The sequence below is a fragment of the Aethina tumida genome, chromosome 1, assembly GCF_024364675.1.
Source record: "Aethina tumida isolate Nest 87 chromosome 1, icAetTumi1.1, whole genome shotgun sequence".
NCBI classification, from domain to species: Eukaryota; Metazoa; Arthropoda; class Insecta; order Coleoptera; family Nitidulidae; genus Aethina; species Aethina tumida.
In genome coordinates this window covers 46,347,998-46,373,135 of record NC_065435.1, presented here as the reverse complement: position 1 = coordinate 46,373,135, position 25,138 = coordinate 46,347,998, and the positions used below count along the sequence as shown (strand labels likewise).

Here is a 25,138-nt window from a genome sequence, read left to right as displayed (position 1 = left end):
ATAATTTAGGATGGCATAGATCAGGATAACAACATTCATTTTAAATATGAGGCGGCATTATCAAAAGGTTGTTAACGCACGTTGTAGAAATACTCTATATTAGTACAAAAATATTAAAATATGAGATAAAATCATGAAACAAGTACCGATTTTGTAAGTTTGAACAATTTTATTTATTTTATACATAAAAATCGAATAAATTAATGTTCAAATAATAAATTACATAAGTGTTTTTCAATAAAAACATAATTTTGGGAAAATAAGTTTCGAATTGTGAATATTTTTCTGTTATTGTACAGGTTCAATTATTTTAATTACACATTTTATTCAGCATTACAACATTAGAACATTCAAGCAGAAGTAAATCGGATTGATGACGTTAGATACTAAAATGTTATTTCAGTTTTATTATTTGGGTTCAGTTATTTATTTTATTTTACAGTTTAATTAAGTTTAAAGGTTTATTTTATTACAAGACATTTGGGAACTGAAATTTATATAATTTCAAAATTAATGGACCATTTACTAATAAAAATACACGCGTTGCAGCTTTATACGTGTAATAATTACAAACATGCCCGTGCCTAGGTTATAGTACAATATAAAATCAATATATGTTAAAGTAAATAGAGGATAAGATCCATCTTATCAGCTTATGTTACACCTACCTAATTATTTAACAATGTGCCTTCAATTATGCATAAAAGGAAACAAAAAGCTGTTTGGGGTCGTTTAAGCATTTTTATTAAACTTTTATACCATGATTACGAACTCTGTCTCGCACAGTATCTAGTGGAACACCCATGCATAAAAAGCTGACTCGAAGGTAGTAGTAAATCAATCATTGTAAATGAAGCGTGTGGCGTACGAGAGAAAAACAACGTCTATTCTTACGGCTTCTATTTTTTCTCAACCATTTTTTATGCGACGACAATCTGTTGAACAGCACATACGTATGTAGCTGTAATCAAAATCTAACAAGCAGAGATTGCGATATTGATGGCAGAAGAAGGATTGGAAATTTGGCAATAAGAAACACGAGAAAAACTTCAAAATGGTGTAATTTCAGTTTGTGCATTTCGATGATTCCGCGTATCCAGTATGTATAGGCATAACTGGCCTTTTGCGTGTTTAATAGCCGTTTTATCGCATTCGTTTCTGGAAATACCCATTTGGAAACTGTAATTCGAAGGATGTAAGGGTATTTTTTTTGCATGAAACGTGTATCAACATTGTTGTGTTCGAGTATATTACTGGGAAATTTATTTCGTAATTCAATTCAATTAACATTTTATTAAGCTCTTTGAATTGATGTAATTGGAACACTTTATTTATTTTTAATTTATTTATTGGCGACTTCGTCGAGACAGTTTAAGAAACCTTAACAACATTATACGATGTATTCTTTGCTCATGCATAACAAAATATGTTTTTACTACGGACTATTTAATAAAAGTGCTGAGAGTAAAGAAGAATGTAAAAATACATAAAACCGACATTATTAAATATAAATTGAATCAACACTAATATTTTTTGAATTTGTAACATGATGCATTGTTAAAATAGCAACAGCACGCTTTCTAATTTATTTGAGGCAAAATTATAATCAATTATTCCAAAGTTAATCAGATTAGATCATCTCCAACGTACACAAAGAACATTGATTATTAGACTATTATCCGACCACAGACTATCTACATCATCCCAACCAATATTAATTATTGATACGCTGCATTAGAAGATAAACAATCGCATTGATATACCAATGTGGTCAGATTAGACGTTAAGAACAAGATGATTATACATTTGTCTACGTATAAACAAAATATAAACGAACATAAATTTTCAAACGACGTTCCTTAATTTATGAAAATAACCCAAAGTTATTGCATATTAAATTACTTCTGAATCCGTCGTTTGTGTTTTATAGATCAAAGTCAATAGTCAAGATAATGAAATTCCTTTCGTTATAAGCAATTTATGGCAAAACAGTTTAATTTTGTGTACGCCGTTCAATTTGTAACTTGGTTAACGCAAAACTAAAATGTTTTGTTTGAATTAAGAGATGAGACACGCTTTTGTGGACATTAAGTCATAAATTTGGCACACATGGAACTATAAAGTTCCCGAACACTGTTGGGAAAATTGTGCAAGGTGCCTCCTTTGTCTTTTGTGAGCAACAAAGACATAAAGGATGATCACACTAAAGCTGCGATGTTGTAGGGGAAAACAGATATTTATTAGTTAAATACTAAGTTTCCGTTTCAAATTTCTCCTTTTTTGCGGTGTATTAAAAGAACAAGATTTCAGAAATTTCAGATCGGGGTAAATTACAAATTAATCTTCTTAGATAATTATTAATAAGCTAGTTTGGAAATTTAATAAATCAAGTCGATCGTAAATACTCTTTAGAATAGATTCATTTCGATTGGAAGTGATTTGTAATTGTTGATTAATGGACAGATTACCATGAAATCCAATTAAATATTTGCATCTCAATAGAGGGTCCTATAAATAAAATAGAGTGAAGAAGATTTCGTTTCGTTCATCCGTAATTATTCAAATTAATTATGAATCGATAAATCTCAGGTAAACATTGGAAATTCAGGATGTAACAACTCCGTGTCATCATCTACTTCGAATAATATACATTAAATTGTTTTGTTTGAATTAAAGGATGGAGCACGCCTTCACGGTCACAATCTTAATTTAAGCCGTGAAATTTGGCACACATGGTTGTATCAAGTTCCCCGGCTAGGTTGTTTAGCCTAAACAAGCGCCTTTGTCTTCCTGCATAACAAATGAGATCCTAAGATTTGTTATCCCCGATCCTCTCGAAAGACGTGCATCGATAATTACGCGAAAAGGGAGAAGCCGTAAAGAACATGATCCAAGAAGCATTCAACGTATTAGAACGGAGGCAACGGAAAAAGTAGCTAAACTGAGAGAAAATTGAGCACCTACTGAAAACAAAATATATATTATTTTCGGAAGGTGTGTGGAAAGCTCCCACCAATTTTTAACTAGCAATTAGTAATCTGATTATTATTTTTATCGTTCTCAAATTGTAGACATTACATTTATCGCAGTATTCAAATTTATGTGGGCTTTGTTTAATTAGGATGGTTTCAAATTATCTACACTAAGTAGCAGTTAAATCAATGACGGGAACTTTCAACTAATGACAGTTTGTAACCTATTTGATTATGATTTTTATTATCTGCTATTCTCAAATTATTAACGTTACGTTTGCTGCAATGAACAAATTTGTATTGGCTTTGTCTAATTAGAATGTATTCAAATTGAACTAAACTAAATTAAATGCAATTTAATTAGTGATTACAAACATGTATTTAGTGCCAAACGGTTAAATATATTTTGCATTTAAAAGAAACCGATAATATTAAATTACAATCACCGAGCGAAATGATTAAAAAAACATCAGTGAAACCTCCATGATCTTAAATACCGCTTAAGCATTGTTATTTATGAACAAAAAAGGCAAAGTAATAAAAATCGAGTGGAATAAAATAAGGGAGTTTACAGTCAAAGTCGGTTTTTCAATTAAAAGTTTTTAAAGATCCTCTTTAATATTGGTTTCATGCCTCGAAGAACGAAGTGGAGAGAAACTAAATAATGTAAAAAAGATTGGTCTTGTTATAGGCGATAGCGGTGAGGGTGAAAAAAAAAAATAAATAGCGTCGGTAAATTGTATCATGAATTTAAATTTGCCAACATGGACAAGATATCAGGATTTTTATCATCATTATAAATATTATACTTATTCTCATCTTATATTGATCTTATTTCGTCTTTTCCCCTTTGAACAGACAATAAATATAATTTGAAACTTTCGCCACAGAATGAGACAAAAAGTAACGTCGAAAGTTGAACACAAATTTTCACGCGTCGAGATCATAAAACCTGCCCTCCCTTTTAATTCTTACTGACCCATCCTCCTGTTTATAATTTAGTAAATTCGGCAAGGATAAACCCTAATAAATTCCACTAAACCCAAACCCAATCGAAATCCAGACAGGGTCAAAAGTAAACTACATTTCAAAGTGTCCTCAAATTATGTGTTAGATGAGCAACTGTCCTCTTGTGGAAATTACTTTGTGGTCCGTCAATGTATCGAATTATTTCCAATTATGCATCCACGTCTTATGACGGCATCATTTTATAAAATAATATTAATATGTTGTTTAAAATACATTGGAAAAGCCGAGTAAAATTCTTATTCCGACAAAGTGCTTACGTTATTATATTTTTTGGTACGAGCAATAAATTTTCTTTCATTAAATTTTAAGTCGGGCAAATTTTTATTCATGTACTTAACTTTTACAAAGAGCAACTTCTGTAATATCCTTAGCTTGTTGTCAGTTGCGGTTATAAAAAAGTAACAAAATTTTGACTGAATTAATTTAATAAAATTGCGGTCTTTTTAGTTCTTTTTCTTGAATGGTGTAAGGAAGGTTGATGGTCCTAATATAATATTTTATTTCATAAATTTCGATTATAAAAGTATATTATTTTAGGAGAAGAAATAAATGATGATGGGCACATTTTGAAATAGAATAATAATCAAAAAAAAAACATATTTTATTAAGATAATAGTAGAATCCGTTTTTCCGTATGCAAATTCAATAAAAAAGGATGCGCATTAAGTTCTCCGTCAGTAGAAATTTTAAAACAATGGTATTTAACAATTAAACATGCCTATCATAAAATAAATATTATATTTTACTGTCCACAAACGTCAACATATATAAAACAAACTAATTTTAAAAGTTTCTATTAAAATTCTCGCTTAAACAAGTTGCAATAACTTTTAATGCGGTACAAATTATTCAAATTCCTGCTGGTTGATGACGCCTCGTTAAATTGCTATTGTCCTTAAATAATTCCGCATAAGTTGAAGTAAAAAAAGGTCTTACCCAGTGCTAACGACGATGTACCTTTTGCCAACATTTTTGGAGGAGGAACACTTCTTTATCTCGAACACCGTGTAGTACCTCGTTTTAAAATCTATGTGTGAAAAACCCCGAATCTAAGCCAAACCCCCGAGAGAAAAAAATGAAACGAAACAGCCGTCTAGTTTCGGTTGAGAGACAGGATTAACGGAAACAACAAAAAAAAAGTGAAAGCCGAAACTTCGGAAAAGTTCACATCTAGCCGGCCTGACAATAAACGAATATCAAAACTAAAGGTCCGGCTTTATTTTGAATGAATTTTGCGAGTGGCATGGACCGCGATGTTTTGATCCAGAGTGCGTGCGCTTGGCATTCGACTGGGACGCGAACTCTCTGCAGGAAATGTCCGCATAACACTGGCCGCAGGAAAATTCTACGGCAGGATCGCACGACGCTCTTTGCAGGATAATGCCTCCGTACGACGTGGCGCATGCCCAAATTGATAAGGAAGTGTGCGTGTGCCGCGGTGAAAATAATCAAATTTGATTCTTTCATACCACTTCCGAATATATCATACAAGTTTCGTCCTTTTGTACAACTTAACCGCTTTCATCTCGCTATATGAATTTGAGCCGCTGAACTTTTGAATGTTTGTTCTGTTAAATAATCAGTACACTTTGATAAATCATCCAGTAAATATTTTTCCATTTGTTTTTAATTCATCATTTATATTTATGATAATCTTCCTTTTCAAAATCCAAAAATAAGCGTACCATACAAAACTTTTACACAAGGATTTCATTGATAATTGTATACACGAAGGGTGAGTTATTTATTTATTTACTTAAGGGATCTGAGTACCTCCTAAATTTTTGTTTGAAAATTTAAATAGGTGTGTAGTGAAATAGGGATTTAAGTGATTCGCGTAGGCTTTAGGGTAAATTTTATAGTGGCATAAATTAGAAGGGGCAGTTGTTTATTAATTATAAATGTAATTGTTTTCGATTGGGGTTTTAATAATATTTGGTGGGATGAAATGCAATTTAAGTTTTAATGGGAATTTAAATGAGGATATGAAATTTATAGGGATTACGAAAATGCTTACCAAATCCATTTTGGATTATATTAATATGTATTTAATGTCAATTCTATTGCAGTAGCATAAACTCTTGAATAAATATAATCTTAAAGAAATCGAAATAATTTTATTCGCTGAATAAATAAATAATTTGCTAAATGTTAAAGTATATTTATGCCAGTAATGGACATTATTATAGTAACTTTTTAAATTATTAAATATTTTAGTCACAAAGTTAAAATAATATTAAGTTACTATTGTTGTATTATACAATATTATAAAAACTATTATATTCTTATTCTTATTCTATAAAATGCTACATATATTTTTTTTTAAATTAAGTTGGACATAAATATAGTAACTTTAATTTTGAAAGAGATTTTTAAATTTGGCACGACAAGACTATATTCCTTAAAGCTTCTGGAACTGCTTTGATGAGTTTATAAATTTAAATTTATAAAATTTTTATGTAGAATTTAGATATAAACATGATCTCACATATTTTGTATTGGACGGCCACGACAAAACATCAAAGCTTTAGACTTTTAACCAATCCGTCACAATTTTGGATTTGTGTTTAGGATCGTTTTCATGTTAAAACATCAGCATCATTTCTTCAATATATGGAGGCATATTACTGTTTAATATATCCCTTTTGAAGTATCCCCATATCATAAATGAACTGCCACCATGTTTCACTATGTGCAGTATCAGACAAAATTTTTGTTCCTTTAAATAAAGAATCACACATATATAAATTATTTTATTTTTTGACGTAACATAATACGTTAATTATGACATAAAAGAAATAAACCCAGAAAATCAACAATTTTTATAGCGACAAAATTAGAGCGACTCTTCAAAGAAATTGAAAAAAAAAGTAAATCCAACATAAATGGTCTAATATTTAATATGTCGTCCAGTATCCCTTATTAGCTATAACATCCTAACATCTTTTTGGCATAGACGAGATTAGATTGAAAATTATTTCCTCGTCTATATTATTCCAAATATTTTTGATTTATTCAAATTTGCTTTATTTGTGGTGCAATTTACTCTAATCTTCTTATTCAAAATCTCGCGTAAGTTTTCTACTGGATTAAGATCCGGTGATTGAGCTGGTCACAGAAATATAAATTTTAACAGCATTTTCATTTCACAAAATAGTACTTTTTTCCAATCTCTTGCTGTCCAGTTCTGATGCTTATGAGCTTCTCGATTCTTTTTTAAAAAACACGGCTTTTTTGCTGGACGTCTTCCTGGCAGTTCTGCCTCAACTAACCGACATTGAATTGTACTCGTACTAATTGATTTATCTCCTAAATCACTTAAATTTTGAATTGCGGAGTTCGTTGGAATATTTCTAATGAACATCTTGAACTCGAAACCTTTTAATTGTTTTTAATATCACTTATTTTAATACAAGAAACATAACTTTTTACAATATTCCCGTCTATGTTTAACATAAGGAGAATGGGTTACTCGGACAAACTTTTTCGTAGCTACCCAAGTTTCTATAAATTTTTGACTTATTTAGCTATAGACTCTTAACCATCCACCTCTTCCTGTTTTTCTCGGTCTTGAATTATAATTTTTCTTAATTTTCTCCCTCGACCAATGATTAAATAATTATAATCAGTAAAAGACCATAAATAATCGATTTAAATTCACAGTGAACAATGAAAGACCGTAAAGTAAAAAATTAATATAATTTTTTCCATTGACAAATAAAAAAGTACGCAATTTTTTAAAGACTTAAATTAGATTGATGAGTTACACAGTAGACACAATAATAGTAGAAAAAACCAGCTTATATTTTTAATACATATGTTTCAGTAAATAATTATGACCACTATTGTACTTGTGTATAGAGTGTCGATTTGTAGTAAATAATAAAACAATCCCTTACTATTATAATAACATCACCACAAAGCTTTTGTAAATAATATTAATAAAACTTTATTTGGAATAGTTTCAGAAGAATACTACTATAATTTAATGACCCCACTTTGAAGTAAAGTTTATGCGTAAACCGCCGATCTTTTTACACATAAAATTTATGATAATTATTTCTAATTACGTACTTCTATATAGGTCTATAAAAGCCGTTTAGTTATACCCATCATGAAGCAAATTCGCAGTAAGTAAACTACACACTTCAAAGGCACGACATCAATCAATAATGGAGCTTACAAGAAACGATTGTTAATGGGAAATTTCGTGCCTCTAATTAAATCGAAATGTAGGTTATTCAAAGGATTGAAAAATTTATCTTTGTCAACTTTTAAATTTCACGCTTTAGTTCACGACTAAAAAATTAAATTCAACTTAATTTATGAAATATATCAGAGGAAATTTATTTAGAATACGAAACGTTCACTAACAATAAAACAATGTAAATTGGAAAAAACTTTGAACAGAACAAGTATGCAGGAAAGAGCATTAATATAAAAGTGATTTATGAGTGAGCTGTGCAAGCGCTAAGCTCCATTGTGGAATTGCCAAACAATAACTTGTGTTTCATATACTGGTATTATTTCCCTTTTCTGATAATTCATTTATTTCATGTATTTAACATGAAATTTTCGTTCGGAATTCCTAAAAAATATAGATTAACAAAGATGAACTGAATAGGTCACAATACAATGGTATCAATGGGTTTAACAATGTGGCACATTGTTAGGGATAGTTTGTTAACAAAATTTGGAAAGCACCATAAACTTTTATGTCCGTTTAATTGCGTTCTACATATTAAATTTTTAATGACTTGTTTATGTTCACAAGAAACTTTATACAGTCATTAGTAACACAAAACGTTGGGCTAACCACGAAATATCCATTATAGGAATAATAAAATAACATAAAATGTTTATACATTTTGACCACTAATATTTTTATTGAAAATCTCTTGTGAATTGATGTTATAAAACATTTCATCCTTAAACCAATAATTAGTATGAGACAAAAAAAATTGACAGTGTAATATAGTTATATAGATTCACATGCACAAATATAAATAAATATTTACATCTATCAATCTCCAACACTACATAATTAACACTCCACAATTTCAAATATTCAAATGCAAAAAGTTAATAACACACGTATCAATTATTTTAATATAAATGTGTCACAAAATTATTCCTGTGATGTTATTGACACTATATATTGACTCAATATTGAGATACGCATGAATAAATACGAAATGTAACGTTTTCCCATTTTGTTTACTAAAACGTAGCACACTATCAAAAACTTATTTACTATAGAAAATTTCAGTCATATAGAAATATTGATATTCCATTTAGGATGCATACATTTGTTGTACACTATTTCCTTCAAATGTACTGTACTGTAAAAAATGTTTTGGACAATTTTCTGCTTCATTTTTTTTTTTGTCTAATCAACCAATACTTCCAACAATTCTTCAGTATAATCGAACATAATATATACTAATAAATTTTTATTATTTCTTTTATAATTTATTATTAATTTAATATTTAGAACCTATTTATAATTTATTTTCTTCCTTTAAGAAGACAAATTTTACAATTTTACAAAAGAAATGTCAGTTCTTTTAACATGTTTACATGATATATATTTTAAGAAACAAATGTGTTTTTTTATATAAAGATTGATATATTTTTATATTAGTCATTTTTTTCTTTTCCAATTAATTATTCTTATTATTTTTTCCAGATGAGAATATTCAAATTTTGTAAACATCAAAGAATTTTACACAAAGAAGCATAATTAAAGATTCCAAATAAATCAAACGTCATTGATCAAACCAGAAATTTGTTACGTTATTTATGTTGCAATCAATATGAAATAAAACGACAACCGAATGATTTTTTCGACGGTGAACTTGCTTGGGAAGTCGCAACTCAACGTTACTTCAAAACACTGGATAATCGATTATTTCTCATTCAAGTAATTTCTTCAGAGCGTCATAACATATTTTAGTACCAACAATTCCACTGATCTTAATTAAAAATAAAAATATAATCATAATATTTGTTAGCATTCCTGCACATTTGGAAATATATATAAGAAAAATCAATTTTGCCATTTAATATATTGACAAGACACTTTGCTGATGTTTTTTCTCTTCATACCAGCAGTGAATCCATAGAATGTTCTTGCAGCAATAGATTGTGATCGGTGTTACGAATGGGGTATACATTGTTCTTACGAAAGCTCTAGTACTTAAGGTATCGTCATTGAATAGATTCCAGGCTAATTTAATGACGAGTGTAAATGGGATTCCAGGCAATAGTGCGTTACTCCAATTTACTTCGTACTAGTCTGTAATACAATTAGAGAATTAAGCGATTTGCAGTTTCGTAAGACAAATAACAAGATCTTGAAAGCTGATGCAGAAACTTCCATTATTTGCGGCACAAAAGATAATTCGTTGTCAAATAAAACGCCCAGATCTTTACAGCAATCCTTCCTCACCAGCACGCATCCATTTATGTTGTATGAAAATTTGACTGACAATTTACGTTTGGTGTAACATACAAAAAGCATTTCTTTACATTCAGTTGGAAGTTGTTATTCTCACACCATGCCACCAAAGTATCAATATCACTTTGAAGAGAAAGGGCTTGTACAATATTGTCGACTTGAGATTATCACCATAGGCTAGACCACAGCATAAAAATAATTTCAACAAGTCATTGATGTATAAAAGGAATATTAAGGGTTCCCAAGTTAGACCCCTGTGGTACGCCACAGGATGCAGTGTAAGTGTGAGTCTCTTGTATCTGACGTAACAAGTTCTGTTTCACACATAACTCTCAATTAAATAAATAAGACTATTACTAAGAAAAAGTATCAAGTTTGTTCAACAGTATAGCATTATCAATGTAAGTGAAAAGTCTGTATAAATGACGTCCATCTGACATAATGATGCAAATATAGAGAAATATATGCTATTTATTTGCTTTTATTAATACGATCCATTACTAGCAATAATATATTAGCTAATAAAACATGAATAGCAAAAATTGTAATTTCAATAGCTAAATAGTTAGAAGGCGTTGAAGTTAGTCAATAGGAATAGTGAGTAAAGGTAAAGTAGGCTTTGTCTTAAATTGTGAAATTTTTTTAGGTGAATATATATCTAACAACACATTGTCACTTGACAGTTTTTTAATAGTTAGAACTTTAATACAAATTTAAGAGTAAGTTCAAAATTATGACAATTAGGTTAAATAATAGTTTTACTTCCTAAAGTCACCTGGACACAAAATTGAAAAAAATACTTATTTCTTATTATATTTTCTTTTTTTATTTTAACGTTTTGCTCATCCTTTCCTGAAACTTTTAGTCCTCACAAACCAAAATTTTAATTTATTTTTTCACCTTCGATACCAGTTGACTTGAAATATTCAATAATTATGTGAACAACAAAGAATTTTACGCAAAGAAACGTAATTCACATTATTCAAACCCCTCTGATCAAACAAGAAATCTGTTCACGTTGTTTATATTGCAATCAATATAAAATAAAACGACAACCAATTATTTTTTTGGTGGTGAACTTTTATAGGAAGTCGTAACTCAACCTTATTTCAAAACACTGTATAATCGATTATTTTTCATTCAAATAATTTCATTAAAACGTCATATTATTATCCATAATTTATCACTTGCAACGTCAGTGATAAATAAGTAAGGATAAACAAGGAATTAATAGTTTCAGCCCTTAGGGTTAATGATGTAACTTCGAAGAAATATTATTTATACCATTTAATTTTGTTGTTATCAGTGTGTGTTATTACGATCAATTACTCAGAATATTAGCTTGTATTTAACAAAACATGAATGCAAACAGAAAAATTAATTTGTTATAAATTGTGTTCAGATATGCTAGCTTCACTTTTAAAAAAAGTAATTTCACAAGAGCTATAAGATTACCAAGAGGAATGCTTCAATGGACAATATCTAGTAGGCAAGTAAGTTTTGTTTTCTACTGTGAGACTTTTTAGGTGAATGTACAACTGTCAAAATATTTATGACCATTGACAATAGTTATATCGTCTGTATTTTAATAGAAATTAGAGAGTAACCTCAAAATAAGTTATTAGCTGTCAAAATATGAGTAAGATTTTAAATATTTTGCGTTTTAAACTAGCTTGTTTAAGCTTATTGTCGAGCTGTAATATCCAAATAATTTATATATTTCAAACAAAGATTTTAATTTTTTATACAGAGCGTTTGGATATGCACGTATCACGTTGAAGCAGCACATCCCGATGCAGTGAATATGTAAAGTGTTAAAAGAAAATTGTAGCTTCAATTGCAGAAGAACTAGATGCCGTCAAAATTGACCATTAGGATTGCTAATGGACAATATTCAGTGGGTAATGGTAAAGTCAAGCCAAAAATATTATTTCTTACTTTGGAAATCATTTAGTTTATGAATATTATTATGCTGAAATATCCTAATAATTTGATCATTATCTTCAGAACGTGACTCAACAAAATTTTTCATCATATTTAGGGACATAACTTCATTTTACCTTTTATGAAATATTATGGAGCCGGCCCGCCACAACCTGCATATCCCCACAAGGATACAGAACCCCCTCCATGTGTATTTTGGGTCATATCTCTTGCCCTCTAAATGGTCCATCCATTTTTGCCATCTTATCCGAACAAATATATTTTGTTTCCTTGGAAAAAAAAACAACTTTTTATAAAATGATGAATTAGAATTTGTATAATTCCTGCAAATTCGCTACAGAAATCGTTCAATTCTGGCTCATTTTATGAGAATCGTTTGCCACACTTTATGACAACACCCTTGTATATTTTTTTTATCAATCAGGTCACGTCTCTAAAACTCGTTATATTTTCCGCAGCGTTATTTATTGCTATCACAAATTAAAATTGAAATGTCTTTTTTAACTCGTATGATAGGCTTTAACAATTTTTGGTTTTAAGAGTTGTGATCAATATCTTCCCACGGACATTGTCCATAAATGAGTATTTAAATTTTTTTTAATAAGTATTTTTATTTTTTAAATACATTGTATACAAAGGAGATGAGTGCTGGAATTCCTTTTCAAATTCACAACAACTAGTTAGTATACTATATACATTATCCATGTTAATTTTAAATGAAAAATATAATTTTTTAAATGCTAATTAATATTTATTTTTAATTTAAAAAAAATTGGCAATTGTTGATACGGAACGTACTGTGTGCCATATGAGATAATGAATTTTCCAAAATTAGACCAAACAAATTTATGAAGAGAGTGATAGGCAGCAGAAAATTTATGCTAGTTTCCTATGAGTGGGTGCAACTTCCCAAAACAGTTGCCTTCTAAATATATCCCACGCGTTTAATATAGGCGGCCATAGAAGCGCCGCGACGCAAACGTCTGTGCGCCACCAATCGATCGCCACCGTCTCACCGACAAAACAACCACCATCATATTAAAATGTCAATTTCTTGTCACGACTATTGTCAAAAATACGCAGAAAATGCCAGATAGTATGTCGGACGTTAACTCGGTGAGTTTTTCATCTAGTGGTTTGTGTATACGTTACTTGTTTGTTATTGTGAAGTGTTACTTAGATTGTCTTTTGTTTGTTCGACAACCCAAGGGAATGATATCGTGGGGTTTTTGTGTTAGAAAGCTGTTAAAGCTATTTAAAGTTGTACTATGTAATAGGGTGAATCAGTTGAATGAGTGATTGGGTTATTCCAACCATATTTTCATACCATCCCCCTGATATGAAATAAATTTAGCCAGACTGGGTGTTGCTGTGTAATTTCACACGTTATTCAACACACGACAAATACACCAAGTATACATCTTTTATATTTTGTGAATCCTACATTACGAACATAATTTTTGACTTTGATTTTGGAAGTACATTCAATAACACAAAACAATGGTGTACTTGATGTCAATTGCAACCTTTGCACGCAGTTTTAACTATAAATCCAAATTTGTGTTGCACTCTTGTAATTTAGTTTAAATCAATGATAAAAATATGATTTTAGTGGTTCGTGTCTCTGTGTTTGAGGTTTTTACAACGAGCAGTAATATATATGTACAAAATGAAAAAGAATATATTAAAATGTGACATTTTAATAGATTTATATGTTTTTAATCTTTATAATGGCGTTTATCTGAAATATTAAGTCGTGAAAGAAAGATAACCCTCAATATTTTAACACGTGACAGGCAACCTTTAAGATATAAGAAGATACAAGACACAAGAAGTTATAATTTAACAATTTTGTAGTATTTTATTACAATTGTAACCCTAAATCTTAAAACAAAAGTTTTGCCATACATGTGTGTAATGTTTTATGTTGTATAAAGTTTAATAAATAAGTTATTGGTCTAAATTATTATTTACAAAAATGTTACCATGTTAGTGACCTGATTGTTCTTCGGTAATACCAATACTTTGCGCATAAAAAACACAATTAAGTATTAATTTAAATATTTTTTATTGTTTCAGCAGGAAAAATGTCCGCCACAAAATCGGAGCAGTGTTTCCTGACAAGAAATTTTAAATTGACATTAGACATATCGAAATTTTTATACAAACGAAGCATTAAAGTAGCGTAGTCCCTTAATTTGATTAAGTTACTTTCGCGAACATACTAAAAATAAAATGGGAAGTTCGTCTTCTAAGTTTAAAAAGTACATCCAAAATGGTGACGAATATGCGGCAATGCAGATGTCCAAAAACATACCAGAACTGTACAGAACCATCGACCCTAACATCAGTTACGGCGAAAATCATAATCACAACACACTTGTCCATTATGCCGCCAAACATGGTAAGTATAAAATACACCTGTATTAAAATTCCCGTTTAAATAAATCGCCATTCCGACACCGACATTCTTTACGGTTTAAATAAAAATTTAATTGGCGTGATTTTTTTTTTCGCTTGCTTGTTGACAACGTATTCCCAAACGCATGATTTAAATTATCCCAATTTGAATTTTAAAGTTCATTGAATTACTAAACGCCTCTTCATCGGGTAATTGTTTTAAATTGTTTTGTGATTTAATCAAATGTTCACCATGACATTAACTGACCTACATTTCTAATATTAAATTGATATACTGGTCCCGGAAAATAAAAAGGTATAAATGGCTCTATAAATTGTGAATATAAAATAAATCGATGGCAACTGAATCGGGATTTTCATATTAAAAAGGGTCGAAGGACGGAAGGATAAAAAATAGTATCATATGGGTTTTTAACACGAACTTGATAAATATGTCAAAAGGTTCTGATTTATTGGCAAAATTTTGAATTTTTAATGGTAATTTTATAATTCCAATTTGGGCCAACTTTATTCAAATGAACATTTATCAAGGGGCAATTTTGCTAGTTAATATAATTTTCTTAATGAAGACATTCGGAATACTATGCATAAAGGAGGAAAAACAAAGGAGGGGGCAATAAAATAAAATTCTAACGAAACGAATAAAGTTTATTACACAATTATTTCCCAGTTTCATTGTTTTCAATAAACGAAATTTTAATTGTCAAATGCACATTCCTTTCAGCAATTAGACGTTTTATTTTAACATTTAGTTGTAATTTAGTTTACGTATAATGAACAATAAAACGTTAACTTCTTTCATTTCATCCGAACGACATGGTTTAATATCAATCTCTCCTTGACCCTTTTTTTTTCTACCGTCCAGACAATAAGGAAACGAGACCGACGTTATGAAGACGGCACGAAGGTAAACTGTTTCACCAATCCTTGTTACAGGTATGAAGCATCTATTACGAACGTTCCTAACGGACATGAACGGCAATCCGAATAAGAAGAATGCCCTGAACGAGACTGCATTGCATTGTGCCTGTCAATTGAACCAGATGAGTTTCAGTGCACACGAGCGTCGAGCCGCCTGCGTTCAGTTCCTTCTGTATTGGAGAGGGGTGGCTCTGAACAACGGCGAACGAGAACGGGTTGATATCGGTGCTCAGGACAAGGTTTGCATTTTATTTAATTAGTTTCAAGCGCTCTCTCTGAAAGGCAATACACAGAACGATCCCGAGAGGAATCAAGTAAGTGTGTCCGGAGGTTGATGATAAATATTCGATCAAAAGCGTTTCAGTGTAGGAGTTATTTGAAATTCTTGAGAACAGGATGCTGACGCTGTAGGGTTTTATTTTGGCCGGAAATCAAATATAGAAAGCTTTTGCAAATTTACTAGAGAATTCAATTTTATTAGGAAACGGTGTTTGACTTCCCCTTTAGCTGGGTGGTCTTTATTTATAGTGTCTGAATGTTTTTGCCTTCACACCCCTTTTTGGTGAAAGTAATGTATTCCTGTAGGTACTTAAAAATAATGGCCAGCACAAAGCGAGAGTGTAATAATAATACTCGTCTTCATTGAACAGAAAGTACAACATTAAATTGAATATTATAAATTTAATCCAATTAGCAACATGTTAAAGGCGGAGTTTAGCTTGAGACTGTTCATTCACTCGCAAAATATTTTAAATATGCGTGAAAGAATATTTTAAAAGTAATTTAACTTTACAAATTTTCCTACGAAGAAACTAATTCCAGTAATAAAATATTCTCAAGTCTGATTAATCCAAATGGTTCGAGGGTAGAAACCTAATTTTAAAGTTAATTTACTATTGTAATAACCCACAGAATTAAATGTATCTATTTGGCTTCGTGAACTACATTGGTAAATCACAATGGTAATTTTTAATTAAAGTATTCAATCTATGTAAGCAGTGATAGGTAATTTATTTAATTTTAAGCAGATCCGACCACGAATTCAATTAAGACATTTATCATGATATTGTTAAAGTAAATTCATGTTGTGCATATGTGTGTTAGTAGTATGTTTAATTTTTTACGCAAAAAACTTTTAAAATTATTCTACATACTTCAATTTTCATAATTCCGCTCTTGACAAAGAAATGCTTTTTAAGTAAAAACATTTTTCCCGATTTTTTCTCTTGAGAGTAGACATCATTAAAGAAATGCATTGTGAAAATTATTCCCACAGCAACTTCTGAAAAACTTTTAAGTTTACCACAATGTTGTACATACTTAAATATTAGTTATCATTTAAAACACCAAAATTAATTACTACGTTACTTATAAAAACATTACTCAGTGTAGACGTGGAATTTACAGAAAACATCGTAGTTACAAGCTTTAGTAACAAATGAGTCCGCTTATAAGAAGTTACTGCAAATATATTTCAATTTATTGATTATAAAATTTGACAAATAAATGTTTAAAGTAATAAAGAACTGTTCACTGTCAAGTAGAACATTGGATAAGGTCATAAATTGTTTGTTTATTAGGAGGGAAACACTGCATTACATTGGGCCGCTTCGACTGGCTTAAAACGCTGTGTTGAATTGCTGTTAGCACATGGTGCCCCCTTATTCGTTGAAAACAACGACAAATTAACACCCTGTGATTTGGCAATGCGAGGATCCCATCACGATATTGCTGAGTTGCTGGAAAGTCGAATGGTTTTTGTAAGTAATACTAATAAAACTATAAATTGTCTTCGATAAAATAAAATTTTACGTTGTTAGGCTGATAATCCTGATATTGTAAACGAGGATGAAATAATATCCGAACAGGAAGAAGTCTACAGTGGTTTACGAAGCCAAGATCTTCAGGAAGCCAAAGATCAACTGCTTGTCGATACTTCCGACATGCTTAAAATTCCGTTGTTCACAGCAGAAGCTTTGCTAAGAGACAATGGTAAGTTTTTCTTATTATAAATTACATGAGCTTTCATATTTTATTACACAGAATGGTCAAGGGAGTTGCTGTTGGAAAAATGGATGAAAGATCCAGTAGAATGTTGCCAAATAGCAGGCGTTCAAGCACCCTCATCGGTCCTGCAACATGCAGGGTCTTTAGATTCTAGCATATCTAATGAGACAAATGAAGATGAATTTATGGTAAGCTTAAATCATATCCTAACTTGATTGCATTCCTAACAATTATTCGACTTCCAGTGCGAAATTTGTTTAAATACCATATCGGAGTGGGAGAAACCTGCAAAAATATCTTGTAAACACAGTTTCTGTAAAGTTTGCTGGCAAAGTTATCTTACCACTAAAATACAGGATGGAGACGCACATCACATTCTTTGCCCAGCTTACCAGTGCCACATTTTAGTGCCCGTGGAATTCATTGAAAAACTGGTCAGTCCAGACATAGCCAGGAGGTACCTCCAATTTGACATCAAAGTAATTCAACCACATGAACTTTAGTTAAGTCATACTTTACAAACGCATTTTGCAGGCATTTGTTGAAAGTAATAAAAGCATCAAATGGTGTCCAGTTGCTGGCTGTGGCAGAGCAGTTCGACTTCCAGAAGCAGAACAGCAGCCCGGATCTCGTGGAAAAACAATTCCAACAACCTCACACGCAGTAGACTGCGGCAATGCCCACTTTTTCTGCTGGGAATGTCTTGGTAATTTATTTTGTTTTCCAACTGAGTACCGAAATTATTATGATTTAAACGTAGGTGAAGCACATGCACCATGCGGTTGCAAACAGTGGCAAGAATGGCAACTTAAAATTAAGGAAATCAAGCCAGAAGAACTAAAAGCGTCATGCAGTGGAAGTGAAGACGCTGCTAACTATCTATGGCTTGTCACTAATTCTAAACCCTGTCCGAATTGTAAAAGTCCAATTCAGAAAAACGAAGGTTGCAATCACATGAAATGTTCAAAGGTATTTGTTAATAAGCGAAAGTTTGTGGCATTTGTGTAAAACTGATGTATTTTAGTGTAAATTTGATTTCTGCTGGGTGTGCCAAGAATCTTGGAAACGCCACAGTTCCGCGACTGGTGGATATTTTCGTTGTAACAGATTCGAGGCGGTACACAAAGCTGATGAAAAACAGGGGAATTTAATTACCGAAGCTATGGACAGAAATAATCAAATGCAAGAAATGTCAAGATTTCTGCACTTTTACACTAGATTTAAGAATCATGAAAATAGTCAAAAGCTGGAAGAACCTTTATTGACCAGCGTTAGGCAGAAAATGGAGGTGTTGGCCAGCAGTTTAGGAATTAAAAAGAGTAAAGATGGTCTGTTTGAATGATTAATTACTAGTTAATAATAAAATAATTGTTTTAATTGTAGATACCGGTGACAAAGGTACTAGATTTGTTGAAGATGGCGTCAGGGAATTACTAAAAGCAAGAAGAGTTTTATGTGGGTCTTATGTCTATGGTTTCTATTTGGAAGATGATGGGTCCAATAAAACAATATTCGAATTCATGCAGGTAATGATGACATACAAGCATCCACACAATGAAACCACAAATATTTTTCTAGAATGAACTGGAAGAGGTGACAGAGAAATTAAGCGAAATGATTGCCAGACCATACTTAAGAACCCCAAAAACTGTAATAGTCCAAACGTCAGCTTTAACTAGGAGAAAACGGCACGAGTTTGTCAGAGCAGTGTCACAAGGTCTTATACCACCGGAAACACCACCAGCTTTTCGAAAAAGAAAGCGAAAATACTTTGATGTAAGGTTGATGAGATTATTTAAGATCATTTTTAACAATCAACACTTTTCCAGAGTGACCTTTCACAAACTAGTGCATGGATGAAAGACTGTGAGTGGCCAGAATATGATTCCGAAGAAGAGACTGAAATAGCATATAAATCGATTTTTTCTGGTGATTCGCCAATAAAAGAGCATAAATGTGGATTGTTATGTGGAAGCCATGGCTGTGGACGTAAGGAACGTTTGTTACCACAAACTATGGAAAAACTAATTAGCATTATATTTTAAGGAGATGATTATAATTTAGATTTGGCCATTGCCCTGGAAATGTCAAGATTACAGATGATTGAAGATCAATTAAAACAATCAGCCAATAGTGCCATAACTACAGATCCCGGTTCTAGTATCCACAGTGCTAACGACAGCGTTGATGACCAACTGAAATTGGCCATACAGTTAAGTTTGCAAGAAGAAACTGCCGCCATAAATAAAAAAATGCAAACTTACGATGATTATATTATGAAATATAAAAAGAGCAATGCTGATATAACAGTTGATTGTTTTTTAAAGTCTTTAGCCAATCACAAGATTGATTTGAAAAGTTTAGAGTTTAATTCAGACACAGAGAGGGATATGATATTTAGACCTTGTAATGTTAAGGAAGATGGACGGTTTCAAATATCTGATATACACGAAAAAGGTAAATATCAAAAATATTTAATAAGAACTTAGTACTTACTGATGCATTTTAGGTTTTGCATTTGAAGACATGGATGATTACGAAGACACTGATATCAGACTGAAAAGATCTCACTCAACAGGTGATTTACGAGTAAGAAGAAACGGGCGTGGTACGAGGGTAAGAATGAACGGTGACGAGCCAAGGTACCATTTGGATTCTGATCACAGTAGTCAACATGAGGAAAAGCCTGAAGATGTTGTTAGAAGGTTACTGTCTTTGCCCTCGGCATCTGTTAAGACAAAACAGTTCTTTTTATTACATACAACATATCCTGAAGAGGAATCTTATCAAGGTTTGCACAATAATTCATGTTGGATCTGTTAATTAGTAAAGAAAAATTACATTTTAGGGCAAAGTTCTGTCGAAGATACCACCACATCAGATTCCATTAACGCAGATATGGAAGTCTGCGGAATCTTGAATTCAGTAACGGACGAAGACTTGGGTAGCAAGGCTTTCGTCGATGACAAGGAGGAAGACAGGGAAAAAGAAACAAAAAAGACTGAAACTGTAGCCAAATTAAGTGATTGTAAAAAGCAAACCCACAACCCATTCGCTTCCCTTAAGGCTAAATTGTGTTCGGCCCATTTGCCAAAGTCAGGATATTTATCCCGTTTAGCGGTTAACAAAAGCATAGGACTATTAGGTGATAGTAAGTCAAAGCATAGCATGGATGATCCTCCGGAGAGTTCCTCCAAGAAATATATTGTGACTGAATGTAAATCCGAGAAGCACAGTCCCAAAAAGGCGCAGAAATACGGAAGACGGGGTTGTTTCTCCAAGTCTACAGGGTTTTTGCTGGAGGAAGAGACAAAAATGGGCAGAGGGAACTCTTCCAATTTAAGGATCAAGATTTGTGCTAGTCCTGAAAGCAAATGTAAATCTCACACTTTGGAGACTGATAGTTCAAATGAATACGAATCGGAGACCGGTATACCAAAATCTCCAACTCTGTTTATTTCAGGTGAGTGTATAATAAATAAAATAAATAGTTTATCAATCACATTGTAAATAACGATGAATATTTTTAGGTGTGTCCATATCGCGCACCCCCGAACCAAAATCGCCCGGCATGAGCCTGATCTCATCTTCGGGTGTGAACAGCGGTCGACAATCCCGCTCGTCTAGTTTAAGTGTACCCGCGCCCCTCACCTCCTGCGCCCTAAGTATCTCAACCACCAGCTTAAACAATTCGAACGCGCATGGCGAACCTTTTACCCCATCCCTCGTCCGATCCACAACCCCCGCAGTGTCGAGGTCGAACGTGCAAACGCCCAACAGCAGTCCGAGGAAGGAAACGAAGTCGAAGAGCGCCAGCGAACCCGAACGGGAAAGGGAGATGTTCAGGTTTCCGAAATCATCCACAGATGGTGCTCTGAGCTCGGTGCTGCACGTGCAGGAGTCCAATCTGAGTTCGGACGACTTCCACGAGGCGCTGTTTCTGCTGGAACGGTCTCCAAAGACTAGGGACTCGAAGAGGCGGAAAAAGTCCAAGAAGAAGGAGAAGGACGACAAGAAGGAAGACGTCAGTTCGGTACTGTAGATGCTGTCGAAACGGTTGATGATCTGATTTTTAGTTACACTGAAACGGAAATCCACGTTTTAGATTAAGCGAGATTGCTGTGGTGAGGTGACATTTGATGTGAATTCGGACATGTAAATAAATTCACGGTATTGGACTAAACGATATAAAAATGTTTTGTGCTAATCACGACACTAACAACTTGTTATAAATCATGGGTATTTAAATTCAGCTAAATTCAAATGTGTACTTTTGTGGATTCATGTTAACAAACAACTACATACTAACAAATCAAAAAGGATTCGAATAGCATATCTATGGTACATATATAAGCTAATCCAAAAACAGTTATTTATTTAACTGTAGATTCATTTTCTGCATTTCATTATCAATTAACTATGTATAAGACAGTAACTTGAAAAATTTAATTAATCTAATTACAGTTATTCATTAGATTTTCTCAAACTCAATTTAAGAACAAATATTTAGTGTCTCGATTAGAGTAATAAGACTGTTTTATTTGTTATATTGTTGTGCAAACGTATATCAACGGAATTATACGTTTTGTGATAAAAAAATTATAGGTATAAGATTTTTGAACTTTTAACGGTGACCAATGACAAGATGTAAACAAACAAAAAAAATAATTAGGAAAAGTTGAAATATTACGAATCAATTTACTAGGAAATTCTGTTAACACGTAACACTGTTTCTTTGCTTACTCCATTCTTAGCTCGTTGGTTTTCTCTCTTACTGTAGGCACTTTGATTCGTAATGCTTTAAGTGTTCAAACAAAATTGAGTTATTTTAATATACATTAATATTTGTATTTCATGTATTATTATGTAGGATTTTTAAGGGTGACTTTTGATATGAACTCCTTTATATTTTACGTTAAGTTTTTAATGTTATTAAAGTGTAATATAAATGTATACTACGGAATATTAAAAGTCTACCGTAAAAATAAATTTTTGTATATTTCCATATTTTTTAATTGTGTAAATTATTCATATCACTAGGATCTATTTTTGTTATGCATTTCCCCGTTATTGTCATTTGGTGACATGTACAATATCTTTTGTAGAACTTTTTTATAACTTTTTATAAAGATGGCTCCTTATATATATATAAATTAATTTTCGGGCCTAATTTTAATTTATGACTGATATATTGATAGTATTATACAATAGTGATATTTTAATTAAAAATAACTTGTAAACGTCCAGTAATTAACAAAAAGTAAAAATTGACGCACAGTTTCAATATTGCAAATTATTTTAATTTGCATAGTTTTATTCAAAATTAATTATACTATCCGTATATATTTAGAGAGACATTTTTTTAATTCAACTGAACTTTACGATTTGCATTTTTTTAATGGATTTTAAGGGAAATGGAATATTATAATATAGGATTGGTAATCTAAAATTATACGGATGATAACCAGGTTTTGGTAGGTTAATATACATAAATTAGATTTTTTAGTAAATCCTACTGCACACATTGTTTCTATTATATTAATTTGTGCATATGTATTATGCATATTTTAGACTGATAATTTAGCCTCCAGTATTTGTATAATTACTTACTAATCCGTTACGAATTAATAAACAATTATTTATATTAGTAGATATTTTTATATGTTTTTTTTATATTATTACCAACCTATGTATGCCCTTATACTGTGTACGCACACGAAAAACTTAATTTATCCTAAATATGATGGAAAACTGGAAAATATTTATTATAAACGGGCTACATTAATCTCACTCCTAACAACATTTTTTTGTTTTTTTCACTAAGGAAGCTTCAGTTTTCAGTCACACACCAGTGACAATTAATGGGAAAGCATTTTTCTACTGCCTGAATTCTCTCTATAATCAGTTGATAATAAATATTTTCCAACAATATAAAAAGTAGATAAACATATACCATTGTTAAATGTTCTCTATAAGTAGATATCTAGAGAAAATGTAACTGATTGTGATTTTTTTAGGAAATAAAGGAAAAAACAAGGTTTTTGTATTTTATTTTTAGAAGCCCTCTTTGAGTTGGTACATTTTTTTAACAAATTACATAGTTTGTTTGAAAACGTTATAGTAGTTACAGCTAGATACGAAATTACTTAAGCAACGAAGGCTGTTGCTTAAATAATTTGTATTCAACATATTTACACAAGTACTGATGTTGTGACTCAGCATCCCATTTATTACAAGATTTATTACACAAATGTATATGGTGGACCTTTAGCATCCGAAACATTGAAAATGATTAATTAACTAACAATTTAACCAAAGGACCTGTATCTTATATAATACCTTACAGAAAAAAAATTTAAAAAATAGTTTATCTAGAAACGAAGGGCTGATTTTCGTTTCCAGTTGCTGTTTATTTTTGAAGCTTAAATATTTTGGACGAATTTTCAACAATGTGTCTAAATATTCGTAATTTAATAAAATAATTGATATATACATTCTTAACTTACAGTTTATGTCTGGTCGTTCATCTAGGACTAATGACTAGTGCAAACTTCAGAAATGATAAATTGAAATTATAGATACATGTAATATAAATATTTTCAAAAAATAATTAGAAGTCTTTATAATATCAAGAATATAACATGTAACAATAATATCTTGTTAAAATACGCTTTGTTCATAAAAACTTATTGCCCTAACATTAGTTTACCACATTTATACACAGAAGCTATATTATCTAAAGGGTAGATATGATTGCCACACTGCATTGGAATTTGGCCAATTTTGTAAAATTTGGCACCATCTATTAACTAGTACATAAACATTACAGTAAACAACTGATATGTCATAAGAATAAGTAGTTAATTAATTTTGAATATTATGTTATTATGTACCAAACAAGCAAAACATAACACTGATATTTGTTTCAGCTAGAAAAGTACATCGAAAATTACAGTATCCCTATGTTAGTTTTACGACACTAATACTAGTATAAACAATAGTCTTAAGGATTCAACTAATATACTTTAATACTGTAATGAATTAAAATAAGAAATCAATCAATAAATACTTATTACCTACTTGCTTACCGTATGTATAAATAATACACTTCTAACTTTCAGACACATACATATACAAAACCAGTCTTTTACTGCCAGCGTAAAGACAATCCAAAACATAAAAATGTTACAATAAATATACATAAATATGGTACATAAATAATACTATCAGTGGTAGGAACTTACACAAATAACCAATGCTTTGCCTTAAATCTACTTGTTAGTTTATTGGCTCTGATCTCGTCATGTTCTTCAACTGGTGAAATACTGATGGCAAACCTCTGTAGTAAAAATACAATATTTATGCAACATTACATTTATTAATT

General features: G+C 31.3%; 3 protein-coding genes across 5 annotated transcripts in view; 1 reads left to right on the top strand and 2 right to left on the bottom strand.

The window, feature by feature from the left end:
- The window catches only part of LOC109599248 (uncharacterized), a 115,795-nt gene extending 110,517 nt beyond the window's left edge, over positions 1–5,278 (bottom strand). For all 3 annotated transcript variants that reach the window (XM_049960978.1, XM_049960980.1, XM_049960979.1), the window contains exon 1: positions 4,938–5,278. The gene's annotated coding sequence lies outside the window, so the exon portion shown is untranslated. The remainder of the gene's footprint in view (positions 1–4,937) is intronic.
- Positions 5,279–13,449: 8,171 nt separating this feature from the next.
- On the top strand, positions 13,450–23,792 carry LOC109599236 (ankyrin repeat and IBR domain-containing protein 1-like). Its single transcript, XM_020015198.2, has 17 exons — positions 13,450–13,521; positions 14,485–14,809; positions 15,763–15,986; positions 17,328–17,507; positions 17,568–17,739; positions 17,791–17,942; positions 18,000–18,233; positions 18,289–18,460; positions 18,515–18,723; positions 18,779–19,082; positions 19,138–19,280; positions 19,333–19,530; positions 19,584–19,743; positions 19,801–20,211; positions 20,264–20,545; positions 20,603–21,217; positions 21,285–23,792. The coding sequence occupies exons 2-17, from the start codon at positions 14,641–14,643 to the stop codon at positions 21,794–21,796; spliced, it is 4,137 nt and encodes a 1,378-aa protein (XP_019870757.2). The 5' UTR covers positions 13,450–13,521; positions 14,485–14,640; the 3' UTR covers positions 21,797–23,792.
- Positions 23,788–25,138, bottom strand: part of LOC109598481 (sodium-dependent noradrenaline transporter-like) — a 20,849-nt gene continuing 19,498 nt past the window's right edge. The window contains exon 16 of the mRNA XM_049960981.1: positions 23,788–25,093. Coding sequence (XP_049816938.1) covers positions 24,995–25,093 — 99 coding nt within the window. The 3' untranslated portion in view covers positions 23,788–24,994. The remainder of the gene's footprint in view (positions 25,094–25,138) is intronic.

What these genes read in the sequence shown, in the direction of transcription:
- LOC109599236 (XM_020015198.2), top strand. Translation starts at nt 14,641, where the DNA reads ATGGGAAGTTCGTCTTCTAAGTTTAAAAAGTACATCCAAAATGGTGAC. An exon ending in ACCTCCAATTTGACATCAAA is followed by an intron (nt 18,234 to 18,288) that starts GTAATTCAACCA and finishes CGCATTTTGCAG; the next exon opens with GCATTTGTTGAAAGTAATAA. An exon ending in ATCACATGAAATGTTCAAAG is followed by an intron (nt 18,724 to 18,778) that starts GTATTTGTTAAT and finishes GATGTATTTTAG; the next exon opens with TGTAAATTTGATTTCTGCTG.